The sequence below is a fragment of the Mustelus asterias genome, chromosome 18, assembly GCF_964213995.1.
Source record: "Mustelus asterias chromosome 18, sMusAst1.hap1.1, whole genome shotgun sequence".
Taxonomy (NCBI): domain Eukaryota; kingdom Metazoa; phylum Chordata; class Chondrichthyes; order Carcharhiniformes; family Triakidae; genus Mustelus; species Mustelus asterias.
This window is the reverse complement of record NC_135818.1, coordinates 40,155,982-40,174,920: the sequence shown is the minus strand read 5'-3', so window position 1 is coordinate 40,174,920 and position 18,939 is coordinate 40,155,982. Positions and strand designations below refer to the sequence as shown.

Genomic DNA, 18,939 nt, shown 5'->3' with positions numbered 1-18,939 from the left:
GTTCAGTTTCTGGTCAATGGTAACCACAAGGATGTTGATAGGGGGGGATTTGGTGACTGTAATGCCATTGAGTGTCAAGGGGGCAGTGGTTAAGACTGCTGTCTCACAGCGCCAGGGTTCGGGTTCGATTCCATCCTCGGGTGGTTGTCTATGTGTACAAAGAACAACAAAGAACAAAGAACAATACAGCACAGGAACAGGCCCTTCGGCCCTCCAAGCCCGTGCCGCTCCCTGGTCCAAACTAGACCATTCTTTTGTATCCCTCCATTCCCACTCCATTCATATGGCTATCTAGATAAGTCTTAAACGTTCCCAGTGTGTCCGCCTCCACCACCTTGCCTGGCAGCGCATTCCAGGCCCCCACCACCCTCTGTGTAAAATATGTCCTTCTGATATCTGTGTTAAACCTCCCCCCCTTCACCTTGAACCTATGACCCCTCGTGAACGTCACCACCGACCTGGGGAAAAGCTTCCCACTGTTCACCCTATCTATGCCTTTCATAATTTTATACACCTCTATTAAGTCTCCCTTCATCCTCCGTCTTTCCAGGGAGAACAACCCCAGTTTACCCAATCTCTCCTCATAACTAAGCCCCTCCATACCAGGCAACATCCTGGTAAACCTCCTCTGTACTCTCTCCAAAGCCTCCACGTCCTTCTGGTAGTGTGGCGACCAGAACTGGACGCAGTATTCCAAATGCGGCCGAACCAACGTTCTATACATCTGCAACATCAGACCCCGTCCTATAAAGACAAGCATGCCATATGCCTTCTTCACCACCTTCTCCACCTGTGACGTCACCTTCAAGGATCTGTGGACTTGCACACCCAGGTCCCTCTGCGTATCTACACCCTTTATGGTTCTGCCATTTATCGTATAGCTCCTCCCTACATTATTTCTACCAAAATGCATCACTTCGCATTTATCAGGATTGAACTCCATCTGCCATTTCTTTGCCCAAATTTCCAGCCTATCTATATCCTTCTGTAGCTTCTGACAATGCTCCTCACTATCTGCAAGTCCTGCCAATTTTGTGTCGTCCGCAAACTTACTGATCACCCCAGTTACACCTTCTTCCAGATCGTTTATATAAATCACAAACAGCAGAGGTCCCAATATAGAGCCCTGCGGAACACCACCAGTCACAGGCCTCCAGCTGGAAAAAGACCCTTCCACTACCACCCTCTGTCTTCTGTGACCAAGCCAGTTCTCCACCCATCTAGCCACCTCCCCCTTTATCCCATGAGATCCAACCTTTTTCACCAGCCTACCATGAGGGACTTTGTCAAACGCTTTACTAAAGTCCATATAGACGACATCCATGGCCCTTCCCTCGTCAACCATTCTGGTCACTTCTTCAAAAAACTCCACCAGGTTAGTGAGGCATGACCTCCCTCTAACAAAACCATGCTGACTATCGTTAATGAGTTTATTCCTTTCTAAATGCGCATACATCCTATCTCTAAGAATCTTCCCCACCACGGACGTCAAGCTCACCGGCCTATAATTACCCGGGTTATCCTTCCTACCCTTCTTAAATAACGGGACCACATTGGCTATCCTCCAATCCTCTGGGACCTCACCTGCGTCCAGTGACGAGACAAAGATTTGCATTTTCACATTCTCCCTGTGTCTGCGTGGGTTTCCTATGGGTGCTCTGATTTCCTTCCACATTAGTGTGTCAGGGGATTAGCAGGGTAAATATGAGGGGTTACGGGGATAGGGCCTCGATGGGACTGATGTCTGTGCAGGCTCAATGGGCTGAATGGCCTCCTTCTGCACTGTAGGGATTCTAAGTAGGAAGATGGTTAGATTCTCTCTTGTTGGTGATGGTCATTGCCTGACACTTAGGTGACACAAATGTTAATTCCCACTTATCAACCCAAGCTTGAATTCTGTCCAGATCTTGCTGTATATTGACCAGACTGCTTCAGTGTCTGAAGAGTTGTGAATGGTACTGAACATTGTGCCATTATCAATGAACATCCCCATTCTGACCTTATGATGGAGGGAAGATAATTGATGAAGCAGCTGAACATGCTTGGACACTACCTGAGGATCTCCTGCAATGATATCCCAGGACTGAGATGGTTGACCTCTAGCAACCACAGCCATCTTCCTTTGTGATAGGTATGATTCAACCAGTGGAGAATTTTCCCTTGATCCCCATTGACTGCATTCTTGCTCCTTGATGCCATGTTTAGTTGAATGTTGTCTTGATGTCAAGGGCAGTCACTCTCACCTCAGCTCTGGAATTCAGCTCTCTTGTCCATGTTTGAGCTAAAGGTATAAAGAGATCAGGAGCTGAGTAGCCTTGGTAGAACCTGTGAGTGTCAGTGAGCAGGTTGTTTCTGTGTAAGTGCTGTTTGATAGCACAATTAATGACCCAGACCTTCCATCACTTTGTTAATGATTGTGAGTAGACTGATGGGGCGGGTAATTGGCTGGGTTTGATTTGTCCTGTTTTTTGATTTGTCCTAGTGATAGTGGTGTCTGGGACATTGCCTGTAGGATTCCACAAGTATGAAACTGTTGCTTTGGTTAACTAACAGAAAACAAAGAGTGGGGATAAATGGGTGTTTTTTTGGTTGGCGATCAGTGACTAGTGGTGTGCCTCAGGGATCAGTGTTGGGACTGCAGTTGTTTACAATTTACATAGATGATTTGGAGTTGGGGACCAAGTGTAGTGTGTCAAAGTTCACAGATGACACTAAGATGAGTGGTAGAGCAAAGTGTGCAAAGGACAATGAAAATCTGCAGAGGATATAGATAGTTTAAGTGAGAGGGCAAGGATTGGCAGATGGAGTACAATGTTGGTAAATGAGAGGTCATCCATTTTGGTAGGAATAACAGCAATATGGACTATTATTTAGATGGTAACAAATTGCAGCATGCTGCTGTGCAGAGGGACCTAGGTGTTCTTGTCCATGAATCGCAAAAGGTTGCTTTGCAGGTGCTGCAGGTAATTAAGAAGGCAAATGGAATTTTGTCCTTCATTGCAAGAGGAATGGAGTTTAAAAACAGGGAGGTTATGTTGCAGTTGTATAAGGTGCGGGTGAGGCCACATCTGGAGTAGTGTATTCAGTTTTGGTCCCCTTACTTGAAAAATAATGTATTGGCACTTGAGGAGATTCACTAGGTTGATTCTGGAGTTGAGAGGGTTGGCTTGTGAGGAGAGACTGAGTAGACTGGGACTATACTCATTGGAATTTAGAAGAATGAGGGGGGGATCTTATGGAAACATACAAAATTATGAAGGGAATAGATGAGATAGAAGCAGAGAGGTTGTTTCCACTGGCGGGTGAAACTAGAATTAGGGGGCATAGCCTCAAAATAAAGAGCAGATTTCGGACTGAGTTGAGGAGGAACTTCTTCACCAAAGGTTTGTGAATCTTTGGAATTCCCTGCCAAGTGAAGCAGTTGAGGCTATCTCGTTGAATGTTTTTAAGGCAAAGATAAATAGACTTTTGAACAGTAATGGAATTAAGGGTTATGGTGAGTAGGCGGGTAAGTGGAGCTGAGTTCACAGAAAGATCAGCCATGATCTTATTGAATGGCAGAGCAGGCTCAAGGGGCCATATGCCCTACTCCTGCTCCTAGTGCTTATGTTCTTAATTAATCTGTTAAACAGCTCTCCAAATTTTGGCACAAGCTCCAGATGTTAGTGAGGAGGACCTTACAGGTTTGACAGGGCTGAGTTTGCCGCTGTCCTTTCTGGTGCCCAGGTTGGTGCCGGGTGGTCTGTCCAGTTTCATTCCTTTTTGTAGACTTTGCAGCAGTTTGATACAACTGTGTGGCATGTAGGAGTCAATCACAAAGTTGTGGGTCTGGAGTTGCATATAGCTAAACTGGTAAGGATGGCAGGTTTCCTTCCCTAAAGGACATTAGTCATAGAATCCCTACAGCGCAGAAGGAGGACATTTGATCCATCAAGTCTGCACTGACTCTTTGATAGAACATCTTACCCATGTCATCCCATCCCCGTAACCCCACGTATTTATCCCACTAATCCCCTAACCTATGCATCTTTGGACATTAAGGGGCAATTTAGCATGGCCACATCTTTGGACTGTGGAAGGAAACCGGAGCACCCGGAGGAAACCCACGCAGACACAGGGAGAATGTGCAAACTCCTCACAGTCACCCAGGACTGGAATTGAATCCAGATCCCTGGTGCTGTGAGGCAGCAGTGCCAACCACTCTGCCACCGTGCCACCGAATTGTGAACAAGTTGGGTTTTTACGACAACTGTTTCACATTTTACAAATACAGCTCCTATTTACAATACAGGTCTATTAGAAACTTGATTTTAAAAAATAATTATTTTGATGTGGGCATTGCTGGCAAGGCTAGCATTTATTGCCCATCCCAATTTGTCCTTGAACTGCATAACTCATTAAGACATTTCAGAGAGGCACATAAAAGTAAACCTGTGGGTGTGGAGTCACATGGAGGCCAGACGAGGTAAGGATAGCAGATTTCCTTCCCTTAAAGATATTAGTGAACCAGATTTTTTAAAATAACAAATCATGATATCGGTCATGGCCACCATTACCGAGATTAGCTTTTGAATTCCAGGTTTATGAATGAAATTTAAATTCCAGTAGCATGCCATGGTGTGATTTTAACCTATGTACCCAGAGCATTAGACTTGGCCTCTGGATGACTAGTCATAGAGTCGTACAGTGCAGAAAAGACCCTTCGAGTCCATCGAGTCTGCACTGACAACTACCACTAAAGTCATGCTAATCCCATTTTCCAGCCCTTGTCCCATATCCTTGAAGGTTATGATATTTCAAGTGCTCATCCAAACACTTTTTTTTAAATGGTAAGGTTTCCGGCCCCCATTACCTTCCCAGGCAGTGCATTCCAGATTCTCACCACCCTCTTGAGTGAAAAAATACTCATGATACTGTGATGGTTATTATGTGATGGACATTGCAATGCCATCACCTCTTTGTTATCCTATTGAATGATTCTTGACTCTCATATTTCCCTCACCTCCAATACTTTTATAACTAATTAGTGAAAGTGTTCATTTGGATACAAGATGCTCCTGAATCTATATGAATCTACATGTAATATGGTTTGAAACAAATAAAAAATAGGAAAAACTGGAAGTAGGTTTGACAGCATTTGTGCAAAAACACAGAGATAATTCAGGTTGCTGTGCTTTAAAATTAATTTATTAGTCATAAATAAGCTTACATTAACACTGCAATGAAGTTACTGTGAAAATACCCTAGTTGCCACACTCCAGCACCTGTTTGGGTACACTGAGGGAGAATTTAGCATGGCTAATGCACCTAACCAGCATGGCTTTCAGACTGTGGGAGGAAACCAGAGCACCCGGAGGAAAACCACGCAAACACAGGAAGTACATACACACTGTGCATAGACAGTGACCCAAGCTGGGAATCGAACCCAGGTTCCTGGCACTGTGAGGCAGCAGTGTTAACCACTGTGCCACCCTGTGACTTCCAAGTCACAGAGGTAAAATTTTAACCCTATCTTACTCTGCCAATATTTTCTGTTTATATTTCATATTTCCAGTATCTACACTGTTTGTCCTTGAGATTGACATAGTATTTGATGCTCTGGATGCTCATTGCTGCTGCTTTGTTGCTGTCTGATTGACAGCTCCACGGTAATATTTCCGGGTCAGACAGGGCTGCAAACCGGACATCCTGTCGGGTTGGGAATTAGTTCCGGGTGTTGCTGCTGCTGTTGCATGTTGTTGTTCTTTGGTTGAGTTTTTGGTCAAAATGTCCCGGGGATCGAGCGCCGGCTTTGACCGTCACATCACCATCTTCTCCCCGGAGGGAAGGTTGTACCAAGTCGGTGAGTGAGGCCCATTCGCCATCCCGCCCGCCCGGGGCCTAGCCGGCAGCACACATACACACAACCCGCTCAGTCATCCCGGGGCCTATCCCCCCACAATGTGGAGATGCCGGCGTTGGACTGGGATAAGCACAATAAGTGCCACCCCCCACAGCCACGCGGCGAGGGGGGTAGAGAAGCTGAAGGGAGGGGGTAAACTGGGGTAAGGAAGACGGGTTGGGGGCATGTTGGGGAAGGGGGGGATGGAGTGGTATTGGTGCTGGGGGTGGGGGATGGGGTGGTATTGGTTGGGGGGGGGATGGGATGGTATTGGTGCTGGGGAGGGGATGGGGTGGTATTGGTGCTTGGATAGGGGAGACTGGGGGGAAGGTGCTGGCCCAAAAGTTAAAATTCTAAATTGCGGCAAGGCCAATTTTGATGGTATTAGACAGGAACTTTCAAAAGTTGATTGGGGCAGGCAAAGGGACGTCTGGTAAGTGGGAGACTTTCAAAATTGTGTTAACCAGGGTTCAGGTTAAGCACATTCCTTTTAGACTGAAGGGCAGGGCTGGTTCAAGTAGGGAACCCTAGATGACTCAGGATATTGAGGCCCTGGTCAAAAGGAAGAAGGAGGCACATGACGTGCATAGGCAGCTGGGACCAAGTGAATCCCTTGAAGAGTATAGAGGATGTCGGAATAGAGTTAAGAGAGAAATCAGGGGGGAAAGAGGGGACATGAGATTGCTTTGGCAGATCGGGCAAAAGAGGTTCTACAAATACATAAAGGGCAAAAGAGTAACTCGGGAAAGAATAGGACCTCTTAAGGATCAACAAGGTCATCTATGTGTGGATCCACAAGAGATGGGTGAGATCCTAAATGAATATTTCTCATCAGTATTTACTGTTGAGAAAGGCATGGATGTTAGGGAATTTGGGGAAATAAAATAGTGATACCTTGAGGAGTGTACATCTAACAGAGAAGGTGCTGCTGGAAGTCTTAAAGCACATCAAGATAGATAAAATCCCCAGGATCTGATGAAGTGCATCCCAGGATGTTGTGGGAGGCTAGGGAGGAAATTGCGGGTCCCCTAGCGGAGATATTTGAATCATTGTGAGCCACAAGTGAGGTGCCTGAAGATCAGAGGGTAGCAAATGTTGTGCTTTTGCTTAAGAACGGCTACACGGAAAAGCCTGGGGACTACAGGCTGATGAGCCTAATGTCTGTAGTGGGTAAGTTGTTAGAAGGTATTCTGAGAGACAGTATCTACAGGCATTTAGAGAGACAAAGACTGATTAGAGACAATCAGTATGGCTTTGTGAGTGGAATGCCTCTCAAATTTGATTGAGTTTTTTGAAGGGATAACCAAGAAAGTAGATGAGGGCAGTGCAGTCAACGTTGTCTACGTGGACTTTAGCAAGGACTTTGACAAGGTACCGCATGGTAGATTGTTGCATAAGGTTAAATCTTATGGGATCCAGCGTGAGGTAGCCAGTTGGATACAAAATTGATGACAGAAGTCAGAGGGTAGTTGTAGAGGGTTGTTTTTCAAACTGGAGGCCCGTGACCAGCGGTGTGCCTCAGTGCTCGGTGCTGGGTCCACTGGTATTTGTCATTTATATTAATGACTTGTATGGGAATATAGGAGGCATGGTTAGTAAGTTTGCAGATGACACCAAGATTGGTGGCATGGTGGACAATGAAGAAGGTTATCTTGGATTGCAACGGAATCTTGATCAATTGGGCCAGTGGACAGATGAATGGCAGATGGAGTTTAATTTGGATAAATGAGAGGTAATGCATTTTGGTAGATCGAACCAGGGCAGGACTTACTCAGTTAATGGTAGGGTGTTGGTGAGAGTTATTGAACAAAGAGATCTAGGGGTGCAGGTTCATAGCTCTTTGAAAGTGGAATCAGAGATGGACAGTATAGTGAAGAAGGCATTCAGCATGCTTGGTTTCATTGGTCAGAACATTGAATACAGGATTTGGGACGTCTTGTTGAAGTTGTACAAGGCATTGGTAAGGCCACACATGGAATATTATGTACAGTTCTGGTCACCCTATTGTAGAAAGGATATTATTGACTTAGAGAAAATGCAGAAAAGATTTACCAAGATGCTACCGGGACTTGATGGTTTGAATTAAAAATGTGGAGATGCTGGTGTTGGACTGAGGTAGGCACAGTAAGAAGTCTCATAACACCAGGTTAAAGTCCAACAGGTTTATTTGGAATCACGAGCTTTCAGAGCACTGCTCCTTCACCACTTACCTGATGAAGGAGCAGCACTCCGAAAGCTTGTGATTCCAAATAACCTGTTGGACTTTAACCTGGTGTTATGAGACTTCTTACTGAGTTATAAGGAGAGGCTGGATAAACTGGGACTTTTTTCCCTGGAGTAGGCGGCTTAGGGGTGATCTTAGAGGTCTATAAAATAGTGAGGGGCATAGATGAGCTAGATAGTCAACATCTTTTCCCAAAGGTAGGGGAGTCTAAGACTAGATGGCATAGGTTTAAGGTGAAAGAGGAGAGATACAAAAGAGTCGAGAGGGGTAGTTTTTTCAAAGAGAGGGTTGTGAGTGGAATGAGCTGCCAGAGTCAGTAGTATAGGTGGGTTCAATTTTGTCTTTTAAAAGGCACTTAAACAGTTACATGGGTAAGATTGGTATAGAGGGATATGGGCCAAATGTGGGCATTCGGGACTAGCTTAATGGTAAAACCAGAGCAGCATGGACAAGTTGGGCCAAAGGGCCTGTTTCCATGCTGTAAACCTCTGACTCCGAGTGGAGGGAAACTGGGAGGAGGGATGTCTGGGGGCAGGTGTACGGAAGTAGGGGCGACTGGGAATGGGGATGCTTGGGTAGGGCGATGCGGGACATGGGGCAACGGGTGGCGTTGGAGTAGGGGAGACATAGGGGCAATGGGGGCGCTGGGGTAGGGGGCTATGGGAGGGATGACTAGAAGCAGGATTGCTACGATTGGAGCGACTGGGACGAGGATGCTGAGTTGGGGCGACTGGGGCGGGGTGCTGGGCTAAAGGCGACTGGGGTGGGGGGGTGACTAAGGGTGGGTGCTGGTGTAGGGGACACTGGGAGTGATGGGTTCAGGGGCAGAGGAGAGGAGCTGGAGTGTTGGGAGGTTCTTCAGTACAATGGACTGGGGGAAGCCTGGGGTTTTGGGAGGAGAGATGTGGTGGGGAGAAGGGGATGTGGGGGGTGGGGTGTGCTTGGTAGGGGAGACTGGCAAAGTGGCTGTGCTGGAGTTGGGGATACAAGTTGGGGGTGTGGGCTTGTTCTGGAGTAGGAGAGTCTGTGGGGTGGGGGAGAGAGAGAGTCTGGGATAAGGGGAGACATGGAAGTCTAAGGGCAGTGGGGGGCAAATGGTAGTAGAGAAAGGGCCTGGTACTGTTTTCAGGCACTATGTGGGAGTGGGGGGGCACCTTCATTTGGGGCGGTGGGGGAGATCCCTCATCAGAGGGTGTGTCAGGTGGGATTGGGTAGTCAGGGCAGCATAGCTCTATCATAGCTGCTAATACCTAGACTGTAACTTGTCGAGACGTTTAACATCTGGTAAATGTTAGCAGTGGCTTTGTGATGTAAAGACCAAGTTAAGTTTGCTGCATGAGATTCATTGTAGTAAATCATTTTGTTGTAGCAGCATGATTTGAACTTGGGTTTCCGTGTTATTGATGCCTAAGACGTTTTGAATTTTTTTTTGCAGAATATGCTTTTAAGGCTATAAACCAGGGTGGTCTCACTTCAGTTGCTGTTCGTGGAAAGGATTGTGCTGTAATAGTTACACAGAAGAAAGTACCGGTAAGTGTAAACTGAAGTACCTGTCGTGGCAGCATTTAAAACGGCGAAAAGCAAAATACTGCGGATGCCGCAATCTGAAACAAAAATAGAACATGCTGGAAAATCTCAGCAGGTCTGACAGCTACTGTGGGGAGAGAATGGAGCCAAAGGGCCCGATTTTACCATTTTGGTTCCAAGTGCTAAATCTGGGAGTGTTTCAGATCCGACTTTTTGACCCGTTCTCAGGCACCCCCAAATGCACTCTGCCTGAAAAAAAAGCAGCGATTCTGAATCACGCTGTGGAATCCTGGGGCTTATCGCGCACGAAACACTGCTGCTCCGATCCGAGCCTTCAACTGCGCATGTGCAGTAAAAAAAATAGAAAAACGCTCCCCTGCCACATCGCTCCCGGGCCCCGATAATGCCTCCCCCCTGGTCCCCACAGACATTGCCCCACCCCCATAACATAACTGTCCAACTTATTCACCCCCCCCCCCCCCCCCCCCCCACCAACCAGACCAATCGTGGCTCCCTGCCCCCCCCCCCCCCCCCCATAAACCAGAGAACCATCTGACTTGCCTCCGCCCCCCCCCCCCCAGAGAGCCATCTGAGCCACCCCCACTAGAGAGCCATCTGACCCACCTCCCCCACCCCACCAGAGTCATCTGACCCGCTTCCCTCCTCTCCGCGCCCCCCCCCCCCCCCCCCCCCCCACCACCAGAGCCATCCGACCTACCTCCCTCCCTCCCCACCCACCAGAGAGCTATCTGACCCCCCCCCCCCCCCCCCACCAGAGAGCCACCTGACCCACCTCCCTCCCTCCACCAGACAGCCATCTGACCCCAACCACCACCACCACCGATTTGAGTCAGAGAGCCACTGGAAGCTCTGAAATTACCTCCTCAGAAGCTGGAACACCCGAATTGGACCTTTGTGGACCATGTCTGTTTCGCGCCGAATCTGGACAGGCGAACGCGGCGGTAAAGGGAGAAATGCCGGTAAGTTTGGGCATCCAGCCCATTAAGTCCCGATCACGGCCATTTTAGGCGATTGGTAAAGGGGGAATGGGCATGGAGGCAGTCGCAGATCGCGCTACTCGCTTCACGCCCAACTTTACCAAGTTTTTTTGCGCCCAAAAATGGGCGCAACCTGATGATAAAATCGGGCCCAACATTTCGAATCTAGATGACCCTTCATCAGAGCTGACGAAGGGTCATCTAGACTTGAAATGTTGGCTCTATTTGAAAAGGCTGTTGGGAGGAGTTGATGTGGTTTAACTAACCAAGATCCAGTCGAGTGAAGAAACTGTTGCTAAAGGTAATAATGTACAGATGTTACATTAACTACACGGTTCAAATTCCAACATGGCAGTTTGGAAATTTGCATTTAAATGGCGAAGTCAGGAAATACAAGTGTGGATGCTGTGAAAATGAAAGCAAATATGCATTTGTTATTTAAAAACCCATTGGTTCAATGGCATGTTTTAGGAAAGGAAACATTCAATCTTGTCTACTCTGTCCATTGTACGATTCTGTTCCAACACTAACATAGTTGAATCTTAACTGCCCATCTGGAGAGGTTGAGCAAGCCACTCTGTTGCCCCACTACCTTCTGAGGGCAACTGGAGATGGGTATAAATGCCAGCCTTGCCTGCGATAAATTTGTTAAAGATAACTCTTATGTTACTGGCAGATGACTGATGTGAATGAATTATCAAACTTGAATACCAAGTGGCTAAACGCACATCTTTGGACTGTGGGAAGAAACCCACGCAGACACGGGGAGAATGTGCAAACTCCGCACAGTCATCCAAGGCTGGAATCAAACCCAGGTCTCTGGCACTGAGAGACAGCAGTGCTAACCACTGTGCCACCATGCTGCTTACTTGAAATGCTGCCACCTATAAGCCTATAGACCAAGAGCTTCAGAGTGGGATTAGCCTGGAGAGCTGTTTTGGCTGGCACAAACACAATAGGGAGATAGCCACTTCCTGTGCCATTGATGTCTTTAATTTGCCTCTGATTCTACGATTCACTACTTTCTAAAATATTGAAATTTAATAAGATCTGGAATCACCTTCTGAGATTAGGTGCATGGCAAAACTTACATTGATTGAATTAAGAGTAGCTGCAATTCGACTACCCTGAAAAGCAATTACAAGACAATCAAGCTTGGTTAGCGGGTGGGCTACCCAAAGATATCCCATGTAGTGTGTTGAAATGGCTGCCTCTAGCAGAGAAGTTATATAATTGGAGATTATCTTGGATCATAGGAGTATTATACTTTGAGTTTTGGGATTCTTAAAATTGCCTTTCAGAACCCAATTAAATCCAAAAATATCTGTCATTTGTTTAGGCTGTCAGGTAAAATGTTTAAATTCCATTGTGATTAATCTCACATTTACAATTTTAATCTGTGTTAACCTTGGTTTTAGCCAGAACAACACTTGAACCTGCAAGCCACGAATGGGAACTCACAAAGCAATGGGCCTGCTGAGCCCATGGCTGATGGAGGGATTGTCTGCAGCTGGCTTTGGGTTCTCTCTCACTCTACTGTTGTCCTCGCTTCATACTTAATTTAAGGTGCAGCCTTCAGTTCTTTATTGTGTACGCTCCTTAATCCGGTAGTTCAACTTGTTGTTTTTCAGGATAAGTTATTGGATGCCAACACAGTCACTCATCTGTTCCGAATAACTGAAAACATAGGATGTGTAATGACAGGAATGACAGGTAAGAACCTAAAAAACTGATTCAGATTAAGGTTCTTCTTTTTAGACTAGCTGACTTTGCTTTTGGATATCAAGTCTATTTAATTAATGTCAACAATGGAAACTGAATCTTGTCAACAATACAATAAGATGCATGAAATTTTAAAAAAACATTCTGAAAATACTTTGATCAGACAGAGTCTGTGGAGAGAGAAGCAGACTTGATCTTTCAGGTTGATGATGAAAGATATTTGCAGTACTTTCTGTTTATATTATTGAAACCATCTGAGTATCGACCAAATCTTGTGCCTGGAAACATGGCCAATAACGTCCAACAAGTACTCTTACCAATAACTGAAAAGAAGAACATAGTTAAGGAGAGAGTCATTGTATAAGATGAGACTCTTGTTTGCAAAGTGGTCTTCCTTGCTTGTATTTGTAAACCCAGATTCAGTGTCACCTAACCAGTACTACTTGATTTGTTCTCTGTCTTTTGTTTCACCCTTGGTACTGTCCATTATCATGGTGGCTCTTTCACCTTTCGAGTATCTAAAATTAACAATGAAAATAAATGAACCTTGCTTACAATTATTTACACTGTTCCTTGAATGTTGATCTTTTTCACCTTTTAATTTCTTTTTGTTTTTAAATTGCAGCAGACAGCAGGTCCCAGGTTCAGAGAGCTCGGTATGAAGCTGCAAACTGGAAGTACAAGTATGGCTATGATATCCCAGTGGACATGTTGTGCAAACGGATTGCAGATATTTCCCAAGTATACACACAAAATGCTGAAATGAGACCCTTGGGATGCTGTAAGCAACTTCTATATGTAGTATAAGATTAATGCAACATTGGGTTTCTGCTTCAAATCGCAGTTTGCAAGTACCTGTAGATTATAAAGTCATATACAATCGTGTTTTAATGGTCTATCAAAAATAACTTTCCAAATGATTTTCTTAATGATATTAATTGAGAAAACATCAACCTGTTAAACTAGGTGATCCTTCATTGCTGAGAGGTTTATTACCATACCCTTACTGCATTTGAAAAAAATGAGTGACTCTCCCAATGAATTTGTGGATTTAAGATAATGAATAGCTGAGCTATAGAGAGCCGGAAATTCTCAATTATTCTCAATTCTCTGTTGTATTAAAAAAGGAAAGGATTTGCATTATACAGTGCCTTTAAATCCTAAAACGTAATTTTAAAGTCACTCTTGTAGGGAAATAGAACAACCAATTTGCTCACCACAAAGTCGTCCCATGCGTAAGGCGAGGTGCTGACCAGAGAATCAGAATTAGTGATGTTAGATGGGGATAAATGTTGGACAGGACTCTAATTCTTGATTGCTCCTCCATGCTGAAATTCTAAATTTAACTGAGGACAAGATAGGAATGTGGTGCCCCTCAATTGTATATTCACTGTCGAGTCTCTTGCATGAATATTGGCCATTTGTGCTGACTGTACTGTCAGTCTTTGAAATCAGCAGACAAGACATGTATAAATAATCTCCAGCAATGTCACTTCAATTGATTATTTTGATACAATGTTGGATCATCTGTATTTACATCTATTCTCCAAAATGGGCAAGAGGTAGAATTCATTGAGGGATCAGGTTTGTTAATTCGATGTAGTATTTTCTTAAATTTAGAATTCAAAAAAGGAAGCTAGTGGCTTCATGCCATCCTGCGATGATGTACTCCCTGAAAATGCTGAGCAAATTCCAATCCTTATAGAATTCAGGTAATTGTTAGACTTCTGTGAAAGAATGTAGAAATCTTGTCATGGTGTGATTCATACTTCTACTGGATTCTAAAGACATTAAATAACAATAGCAACTAAGTAACAAAGATCAAATTGTATTCTGGCAGCAGAGAAAATGTTGAAGGAAGATTTAGTCAGATCTTTTGTTTTCCATTGAATAGTTCACAATCTAATTTTTTTTCCCAACTGAGTTGACTGCTCCTGGAACACCCTACTTGAAAGATGGTAGCCGATTCCAAACATTTTAAAAGATAGTTGAACGAATATTTGATGCTGAATTTGCAGGTTTATAGACAAAAGGGTGGGGTTGTGGGATTAAACATGGCTCATCTTTCAAAAAACCTGCAAGGGCGTGGCAAGCTAAATGCCCTCTGTGCTGAGAGTTTCTGTGATTCTGTTAAATGCTAAACAGAAATGAAATGTTTTTAAAAACAAAAATTCAGTTTGAATGTTCCGTTTTACAGGTATGATTCTGGTAGGTGTTGACGAAGAGCTTGGTGCGCAGGTTTACAAGTGTGACCCTGCAGGTTATTATTGTGGTTTCAAGGCCACTGCCGCAGGAGTCAAACAGACAGAGGCCACAAGTTTCTTGGAAAAGAAAGTTAAGAAAAAGCTTGACTGGATATATGCACAAACTGTAGAGGTATGAAAGTATTAAGCCCTTGCACCAATAATTAGGTTGAATTTCCTTTTTTTCTCTTTTTTGTGATCAGCTGTAGACTAGTGATTTTTGTAGTTCTGGTTTTGAAATGATATTTTCTTTTGTTTCAGACAGCAATAACTTGCCTGTCCACAGTGCTGTCCATTGACTTCAAGCCCTCTGAAATTGAAGTAGGGGTGGTTACAGTGGATAACCCTAAATTTAGGTAATTAAAGATCATATTTACTTAATTGTCTAATTTCAGTAAACTATTTATTCCTTGGTGATTTGTAGAATGCACCATTACAGAAGACATGAGTTGTTCAAAGTTAGAGGAACTTGACAACATCTTTGTCAGAATGTGGGCCATGTGTGTTAAAATACATTGAACTTGAATCAGCTCTACTGGAATGTTCGAGAACTTGACCTCTGTGCTTTTCCTGACCTCAACTTTATATCTTTGCACTTAGTTGCTCCTCTTACAACAACAGAATGTTGAGAGGCCTAGATAGAGAGGACGTGGAGAGAATGTTTCCACTAGTGGGAGAGACTAGAACTTGAGGGCACAACCTCAGAGTGAAGGGACACTCCTTTAAAACTGAGATGAGGAGAAATTTCTTCAGCCAGAGGGTGGTGAATCTGTGGAACTCATTGCCACAGAGGGCGGTGGAGGCCAGTTCATTGAGTGTCTTTAAGACAGAGATAGATAGGTTCTTGATCAATAAGGAGATCAAGGGAAATGGGGATGAGAATCATATCAGCCATGATAGAATGGCAGAGCAGACTCGATGGGCCGAGTGGCCTAATTCTGCTTCTATATCTTATGGTCTAAAATAAAATTTAACCCTATATATGGCAGTTTATATTGATAAATACAAGTTAAAGGGCACCTTTCTAATCAAAAATAAAATCTTTTCACTTGCAATCTTACATCGGAAACAAAACCTGCTTTGAACCCTAAGATATTCGTTCTTTGGAATGCATCTTTTAATTTTGATTTGTGTGAAATCTGGTAATCTTTTGATAAAGATAGTGGTTAAAATATATGTTTATCACATCTTTTGGGTTACAACACGGTGAAACAGGGTAGTGCAATGTGTTAAAACATTAGCTTTGCACCTATAGAAACTGTATTCGAATGTGATTCACCTTGAAATAATATGTAAGCTTGTTCTCTGGGCTACACATTAACTATTTACTCAGAATCAACTGGAGTCGCAATTAGGCCTGGTCTTCCTATATGCAGTATTTGTAAATTGGCATGAAGTGGTAACTTAAGAGGCCATCGTACGTTTATAATAGAAAAGGGAAAAATCCATACTAATACAATTCAAAATCCTTTGCTGAAGTTGGGTTTAAGTCTCATAATTGGATAAATGGAGTTGGAACCTTAATATGGAATCGGGAGATGCTGAGACTAGATGTTGGGATTGCAAAGGTACTAACATAACCGACCTGGGCATGGGGGAGAAAGGTACTTGCTGATTGGTTGCACAGCATACACCCTTCCTCATTTGACTTTGTTGGAAAGACTTAACAGGCAGCCAACCTGCAACTCGCAGTTTACTAGGCATCACAATGTGAAAATTGGCCCCAAAGAAAATGGTATAAACTAATCCCTGAATGGTGCCTTTCCTCAGGTGTGACATTAGGCCAGTACTCAGCACTTGAGTAAATTATCCTTCAGAGTTAAAACTTTAAACAAGTGAACTGCTTCATTATTACCTCCAGAACAGTTTCATGTCTTTAACGTTTCTCTCTACAGCCTTCATTCTTTAAATAGTTCGACTTTACTTTGAGCAGCTTAGAAATTTTAAAATAGTATGAAATACAAATGGATTTAATTCTGTAATCTATCTTTGAATTTTTATTTCTAAAATGTGTTTGAACATGAAAAGCCTTTTTTCTGACAATTTTTGTTTTTGCCCCAGGATTCTTTCAGAAGCTGAAATTGATACACATCTGGTTGCTCTAGCAGAGAGAGACTGAAATTCCACTTAGTTTAAGATTCTTTATTTGTTACATAGAGAGCATTGTTAATGGAAGACTGGATTGCTGTAACAGTATGCCATCTACACTGTATTTTAATCCGTACAAATAAAGCTGAGATTTTGGAACACGCTATTGATTAAAGTCATGTTTACACAATATGCTCTCATCTCACCGAGAGGTCGGGTGTTGGCCTTTTCTATGTAAAAAAAGGGAGAGAGAAGGAGCCTATCTCTCCTCATGCTGCTTCTAAACTCCCAAACCTCTCACTGCAGCCAGAACCTATTATTTGGAGGTGAATAAAATGGAATGTCCTGGAATCATTAGGTGCAGAATGTAACTATTTCAGCCCATTGAACATTACAGAGGAATTGTTTGACAAGCTTCTGGGAGTGTGTTAAAGAACAGTTTGGGCACCAGTGACTTTCATCCACAGTTACTAAAAAGTTTAAAAACACCTCTGGTTTGTTTGTAATGCAATTAGATGAAGATTTTAACAGACCGATAATCAATTTAAAATCCTTTAATTTTTAAAAAAATGAATTAAATCTCTGTACTGCAAGTTCCTGTTTTATGTTTAGTTTTAATGTTGATCAGTTAATGGGGCCCATATTTTTGTTAGTGTCATGAGTTCAGTTTTCAAGTCTTTTTGCAACGATCTGATATAGGGACATGTGACCCAATCTGTACCATTTTGGAATGGCTTCTCCCGCTCAAAGAAAATTACAGCACAGGAACAGGCCCTTCGGCCCTCCAAACCTGCACCAACCATGCTGCCTGACTGAACTAAAACCCAGTACCCTTCCGGGGACCGTATCCCTCTATTCCCATCATGTTTATGTATTTGTCACTATCGTATCTGCTTCAACTACCTCCCCCAGCAGTGAGTTTCGGGCACCCACCACCCTCTGTGTTTAAAAGAAAACTTGCCTCATACATCTCCTTTAAACCTTGCCCCTCGCACCTTAAACCTCTTCCACCTGGGGAAAAAGCTTCTGACTATCCACTCTGTCCATAACCTTGTAGACTTCTATCAGGTCGCCCCTCAACCTCCGTCGTTCCATTGAGAACAAACCAAGTTTCTCCAACCTCTCCTCATGGCTAATGCCCTCCATACCAGGCAACATCCTGGTAAATCTTTTCTGTACCCTCTCCAAAGCCTCCACATCCTTTTGGTTATGTGGCGACCCTTCTCTCACTGCTATGTCTCCATGTGACCTTTCCCACTCCCTAACCCGCCCTCTGCTGAGCTTCTAGCCCCACCCCCGACTCTCCTGCTCACTGCGTCCCTCTCCTGAACTATTGCTGTGAGAGAGGGCTTTGAGCGGTGAGATGCAGGAGGAGCAGTTTCGACTTTGAAGCTGCTCCTGCCTTTCTCCACAAGGGAACAGGAAAGGTGGCATATTGGAGGGTTGGCAGCAAGAGTGTGGGTTAGGGAGCAGGAGAGGCCACAAATTGCAGGGTCTGCAGCATCGGGAGCAGGAGAGGCCATGAACTGGAGGGTTCAGTGACAGGAAGGATCCACAATGACCAAGAGGGTCAGATATCAGGATGTGCGGCGAGCAGGAGCAATGGCAAAAAGGAAGTAAGTGGAAAGTTGCCGCACTGTATTTCTTCTCGATTTTAAAAGTTATTTAATTTACCAACATAGGAATTCAGCATTGTAAAAGATTTCAACTTCCAGGTTTATAATGTTTTTTTAAAAAATTTCTAAAGAAGACTACAGCTTTTAATGGGAAGATGTGATTCACTTTAAGTTGTTTCATTTAAAGTTGCACTCTTTAGAAACGCAACTAACTCTACAACTTTTAAGTGAGGACTTGCTGTATCTTTCTCATGCAGGTGTAAGTGGGGTTTTCAGATGTGGAGAAACTGGAGAAGCTTGGATTGCTCTCCATAGAAGAGAGAAGGTTAAGGGGAAATTTAATAAGTATTCAAAATTAAGGGGCTGAATGTTATGGGTAGATGGGCCAGTAAGTTGGGGAACTGGCCATTGGTGGCTTGCACACCTCTCCAGCCACTATTTTACAGATGGTGGGAGGGTCCAATGTGGTGCAGAGCAGCTGGTCTCTGGCAGGCAGTTATGACGTGGGATGTCCTCTTGATGATAGTCAGAAATCCCGCCTCTCACTAAAGGGCTACATTCTAAATAAATCCAAGTGCATCGCCACCCATGTGTATTTTGAGGTACAGGTAGCATCCCAGGCTGTTTTGATAAGAGTATT

At 44.0% G+C, this 18,939-nt stretch overlaps 1 protein-coding gene across 1 annotated transcript; it reads left to right on the top strand.

Annotated features, from left to right (window-relative positions):
- The first annotated feature begins 5,382 nt into the window (after positions 1-5,382).
- psma6a (proteasome 20S subunit alpha 6a) lies at positions 5,383-16,846 on the top strand. Its single transcript, XM_078233802.1, has 7 exons — positions 5,383-5,842; positions 9,541-9,635; positions 12,262-12,343; positions 12,978-13,133; positions 14,550-14,728; positions 14,857-14,951; positions 16,657-16,846. Exons 1-7 carry the CDS (start codon positions 5,767-5,769, stop codon positions 16,712-16,714), a joined length of 741 nt encoding a protein of 246 aa, XP_078089928.1. The 5' UTR covers positions 5,383-5,766; the 3' UTR covers positions 16,715-16,846.
- Positions 16,847-18,939: the final 2,093 nt, after the last annotated feature.

Excerpts from the sequence above, each read along its gene's own strand:
- psma6a (XM_078233802.1), top strand. The coding sequence starts at position 5,767 with ATGTCCCGGGGATCGAGCGCCGGCTTTGACCGTCACATCACCATCTTC. Across the intron at positions 5,843-9,540 it reads GGGAAGGTTGTACCAAGTCG|AATATGCTTTTAAGGCTATA; the intron begins GTGAGTGAGGCC and ends TTTTTTTTGCAG. Across the intron at positions 9,636-12,261 it reads TTACACAGAAGAAAGTACCG|GATAAGTTATTGGATGCCAA; the intron begins GTAAGTGTAAAC and ends GTTGTTTTTCAG.